Source organism: Salvelinus fontinalis, chromosome 1, assembly GCF_029448725.1.
Source record: "Salvelinus fontinalis isolate EN_2023a chromosome 1, ASM2944872v1, whole genome shotgun sequence".
Lineage (NCBI taxonomy): Eukaryota > Metazoa > Chordata > Actinopteri > Salmoniformes > Salmonidae > Salvelinus > Salvelinus fontinalis.
Genome location: NC_074665.1, coordinates 6433543 through 6439542, shown reverse-complemented (window position 1 = coordinate 6439542; position 6000 = coordinate 6433543). Strand labels below are relative to the sequence as shown.

Sequence of the window (6000 nt, the reverse complement as noted above, 5' to 3'; positions counted from 1 at the left end):
GAGCAGCAACACCAGGCGGTGCATGAAGAGAAGAGAGAATGATAAGAGGAGCAACACCAGGCGGTGCATGAAGAGAAGATAAGAGAGAATGATAAGAGGAGCAACACCAGGCGGTGCATGCAGAGAAGATAAGAGAGAATGATAAGAGGAGCAACACCAGGCGCTGCATGAAGAGAAGATAAGAGAGAATGATAAGAGGAGCAACACCAGGTGGTGCATGAAGAGAAGATAAGAGAGAATGATAAGAGGAGCAACATCAGGCGGTGCATGCAGAGAAGAAAGACGGATAAGATAGGAGATCTAACTAGCTTGATATCGGCCTGACAGGATACTCAAATAGTAACCCACAGGGTTGGGGACAATTCAGTCAATCAATTCAGGAAGTGATATGTTGACATATGTCGACATAGTTAAATAGCTTCTCCTTTTTCAGCTTATTGAGAAGTCATTGAAAATAGATGCCCTGTTTTAATTATTTAATTGGAATTTTAGTTAACTTCCTGAATTGACTGCCTTCAATATAAATTGACCCAAACCCTGGTAAACACACATCATTCTCCCACGCCTGCTTTCCTTTACCACTGATGACTCTATCAATTAATCAATCAATTGGTGACTCTACTCTGTCCAGGACAATATAGCAACTAGATACAGTAACAGTACAGAAATGCATTTCTCTGATTGGAGATTCTAAATGTCTATGTTGTAGGGTAGACCCCCCCCCCCGGCGCTGCCTTCTCCCTCCACTTGGTTTCCTCCATCGCTCTTTTTTTATCAAAAAAAGGAGGGAAGATTTCTTCCACCCCCCCCTCCCCCTCCCCCAAAATTCTTTGAACCAAAACGTTTTTTGTTGTTGTTGTTGTTGTTGTTGAAACTAAAGTGGGAGCTGTTGAACATTCCAAAAAATCTGACATTTCTCAGAAACGTTTTAGTAATAGTGTTAGAAAAAGCTATTTCACTTTAAATGTGTTTTTTTTGTTCCCTTTGAGATGTATGTGTTGTTATATCTTGTGCTTTCACATGATGTGCAGTGACAGACAGAGAGACAGACAAACAGTGATACGCAGTAACCAGTCCCGGGAACAGTAACCGTGACAACGTTTGGAACAACAGGAAGCTGAGACGCCCTTATAAGGTAAAATAATAACGTGGATATTACACACACTGGCCAGATAGTGCAGGACATGTCGTTTTATCAATATCTTTTTTTCTCCCTTATATATTTAATGAATTCCTTTTTATTTCTCTCTTTAAAAGGAAACAAAATATGAATATTAAAAAAACGCATCAACACTTTCCTAAATGTGAACACAGACACTGGTGGCATACAAAATGAACTGAATATCAGATAGCTGGTATCATCGATGGTCACATGAGGGACGCTGCAGCGGGAGGCAGACAAGCAGGGAGGCAGGCGTCACTCACTGCCCTACCCTGTCCTGCTCTGTCTTTTTTGAGTTTTAAAACATTGTTCAGTCAGTCTGTCAGTCTGTCAGTCAGTCTGTCAGTCAGTCAGTCAGTCAGTCGGCTGGAGAATCAATGCAAACTGTACAAGAGGAAGAGGAGAAAGGGAGTGCATCTTTGTGTTTGTCAAGTACTGGAGCAGGTCTCAGGTCAGAGGTTAATAGGTCCAACTCCAGGCAGTCCTATAAATGTTTTTATGAACTGATCTAGAATCAGAGTCAGTTGTTTTCGAAGAGCGAGAGCAGGTCATCATTGCTACTGCTCGGGAGGTCTGGAGGATCCAGGTAAGACAACAAGTCATCTGGGTTAGCCAGCTCCGGAAGGAGCTACAGAGGAAGGGGACAAGAGGAAAAGAACTGGTTAGTAAAGATCCGTATGAGAAGGTTGATCTCACGTTGACATGGAAACGCTGAATGAAAAAACGTCACAAAAAAAACATCTGCACATTTCATTCCAATGTATCTCATCACAAATGTAGGATCTATTCTGGTCCACTTTGAAACATATCAAATCCCAATAAACAATGTAGGATCTATTCTGGTCCACTGTGAAACATATCAAATCCCAATAAACAATGTAGGATCTATTCTGGTCCACTGTGAAACATATCAAATCCCAATAAACAATGTAGGATCTATTCTGGTCCACTGTGAAACATATCAAATCCCAATAAACAATGTAGGATCTATTCTGGTCCACTTTGAAACATATCAAATCCCAATAAACAATGTAGGATCTATTCTGGTCCACTTTGAAACATATCAAATCCCAATAAACAATGTAGGATCTATTCTGGTCCACTTTGAAACATATCAAATCCCAATAAACAATGTAGGATCTATTCTGGTCCACTTTGAAACATATCAAATCCCAATAAACAATGTAGGATCTATTCTGGTCCACTTTGAAACATATCAAATCCCAATAAACAATGTAGGATCTATTCTGGTCCACTTTGAAACATATCAAATCCCAATAAACAATGTAGGATCTATTCTGGTCCACTTTGAAACATATCAAATCCCAATAAACAATGTAGGATCTATTCTGGTCCACTTTGAAACATATCAAATCCCAATAAACAATGTAGGATCTATTCTGGTCCACTTTGAAACATATCAAATCCCAATAAACAATGTAGGATCTATTCTGGTCCACTGTGAAACATATCAAATCCCAATAAACAATGTAGGATCTATTCTGGTCCACTGTGAAACATATCAAATCCCAATAAACAATGTAGGATCTATTCTGGTCCACTGTGAAACATATCAAATCCCAATAAACAATGTAGGATCTATTCTGGTCCACTTTGAAACATATCAAATCCCAATAAACAATGTAGGATCTATTCTGGTCCACTTTGAAACATATCAAATCCCAATAAACAATGTAGGATCTATTCTGGTCCACTTTGAAACATATCAAATCCCAATAAACAATGTAGGATCTATTCTGGTCCACTTTGAAACATATCAAATCCCAATAAACAATGTAGGATCTATTCTGGTCCACTTTGAAACATATCAAATCCCAATAAACAATGTAGGATCTATTCTGGTCCACTTTGAAACATATCAAATCCCAATAAACAATGTAGGATCTATTCTGGTCCACTTTGAAACATATCAAATCCCAATAAACAATGTAGGATCTATTCTGGTCCACTTTGAAACATATCAAATCCCAATAAACAATGTAGGATCTATTCTGGTCCACTTTGAAACATATCAAATCCCAATAAACAATGTAGGATCTATTCTGGTCCACTTTGAAACATATCAAATCCCAATAAACAATGTAGGATCTATTCTGGTCCACTTTGAAACATATCAAATCCCAATAAACAATGTAGGATCTATTCTGGTCCACTGTGAAACATATCAAATCCCAATAAACAATGTAGGATCTATTCTGGTCCACTGTGAAACATATCAAATCCCAATAAACAATGTAGGATCTATTCTGGTCCACTGTGAAACATATCAAATCCCAATAAACAATGTAGGATCTATTCTGGTCCACTTTGAAACATATCAAATCCCAATAAACAATGTAGGATCTATTCTGGTCCACTTTGAAACATATCAAATCCCAATAAACAATGTAGGATCTATTCTGGTCCACTTTGAAACATATCAAATCCCAATAAACAATGTAGGATCTATTCTGGTCCACTTTGAAACATATCAAATCCCAATAAACAATGTAGGATCTATTCTGGTCCACTTTGAAACATATCAAATCCCAATAAACAATGTAGGATCTATTCTGGTCCACTTTGAAACATATCAAATCCCAATAAACAATGTAGGATCTATTCTGGTCCACTTTGAAACATATCAAATCCCAATAAACAATGTAGGATCTATTCTGGTCCACTTTGAAACATATCAAATCCCAATAAACAATGTAGGATCTATTCTGGTCCACTTTGAAACATATCAAATCCCAATAAACAATGTAGGATCTATTCTGGTCCACTTTGAAACATATCAAATCCCAATAAACAATGTAGGATCTATTCTGGTCCACTGTGAAACATATCAAATCCCAATAAACAATGTAGGATCTATTCTGGTCCACTGTGAAACATATCAAATCCCAATAAACAATGTAGGATCTATTCTGGTCCACTGTGAAACATATCAAATCCCAATAAACAATGTAGGATCTATTCTGGTCCACTTTGAAACATATCAAATCCCAATAAACAATGTAGGATCTATTCTGGTCCACTTTGAAACATATCAAATCCCAATAAACAATGTAGGATCTATTCTGGTCCACTTTGAAACATATCAAATCCCAATAAACAATGTAGGATCTATTCTGGTCCACTTTGAAACATATCAAATCCCAATAAACAATGTAGGATCTATTCTGGTCCACTTTGAAACATATCAAATCCCAATAAACAATGTAGGATCTATTCTGGTCCACTTTGAAACATATCAAATCCCAATAAACAATGTAGGATCTATTCTGGTCCACTTTGAAACATATCAAATCCCAATAAACAATGTAGGATCTATTCTGGTCCACTTTGAAACATATCAAATCCCAATAAACAATGTAGGATCTATTCTGGTCCACTTTGAAACATATCAAATCCCAATAAACAATGTAGGATCTATTCTGGTCCACTTTGAAACATATCAAATCCCAATAAACAATGTAGGATCTATTCTGGTCCACTTTGAAACATATCAAATCCCAATAAACAATGTAGGATCTATTCTGGTCCACTGTGAAACATATCAAATCCCAATAAACAATGTAGGATCTATTCTGGTCCACTGTGAAACATATCAAATCCCAATAAACAATGTAGGATCTATTCTGGTCCACTTTGAAACATATCAAATCCCAATAAACAATGTAGGATCTATTCTGGTCCACTTTGAAACATATCAAATCCCAATAAACAATGTAGGATCTATTCTGGTCCACTGTGAAACATATCAAATCCCAATAAACAATGTAGGATCTATTCTGGTCCACTTTGAAACATATCAAATCCCAATAAACAATGTAGGATCTATTCTGGTCCACTTTGAAACATATCAAATCCCAATAAACAATGTAGGATCTATTCTGGTCCACTTTGAAACATATCAAATCCCAATAAACAATGTAGGATCTATTCTGGTCCACTTTGAAACATATCAAATCCCAATAAACAATGTAGGATCTATTCTGGTCCACTTTGAAACATATCAAATCCCAATAAACAATGTAGGATCTATTCTGGTCCACTTTGAAACATATCAAATCCCAATAAACAATGTAGGATCTATTCTGGTCCACTGTGAAACATATCAAATCCCAATAAACAATGTAGGATCTATTCTGGTCCACTTTGAAACATATCAAATCCCAATAAACAATGTAGGATCTATTCTGGTCCACTTTGAAACATATCAAATCCCAATAAACAATGTAGGATCTATTCTGGTCCACTTTGAAACATATCAAATCCCAATAAACAATGTAGGATCTATTCTGGTCCACTTTGAAACATATCAAATCCCAATAAACAATGTAGGATCTATTCTGGTCCACTTTGAAACATATCAAATCCCAATAAACAATGTAGGATCTATTCTGGTCCACTTTGAAACATATCAAATCCCAATAAACAATGTAGGATCTATTCTGGTCCACTTTGAAACATATCAAATCCCAATAAACAATGTCAAAAAAACAACAACACAGAAAACATGTATACTAGTGATGCACTGGTCAGCTGTTTGTTTACTCACACCCACCCGCAATACCCACAACCCCCTGCAATACCCACAACCCCTTGCAATACCCACAACCCCCTGCAATACCCACAACCCCCTGCAATACCCACAACCCCCTGCAATACCCACAACCCCTTGCAATACCCACAACCCCCTGCAATACCCACAACCCCCTGCAATACCCACAACCCCCTGCAATACCCACAACCCCCTGAAATACCCACACCCCCTGCAATACCCACAACCCCCTGCAATACCCACAACCCCCTGCAATACCCACAACCCC

At 37.5% G+C, this 6000-nt stretch overlaps 1 protein-coding gene across 3 annotated transcripts in view; it reads right to left on the bottom strand.

Moving 5' to 3' along the window:
- Positions 1-856: 856 nt before the first annotated feature.
- LOC129867891 (zinc finger MIZ domain-containing protein 1-like) overlaps positions 857-6000 on the bottom strand; it is a 470202-nt gene continuing 465058 nt past the window's right edge. For all 3 annotated transcript variants that reach the window (XM_055941400.1, XM_055941484.1, XM_055941567.1), the window contains one exon: positions 857-1790. In XM_055941400.1, the coding sequence (XP_055797375.1) occupies positions 1683-1790 (108 nt within the window). In that variant the 3' untranslated portion in view covers positions 857-1682. The remainder of the gene's footprint in view (positions 1791-6000) is intronic.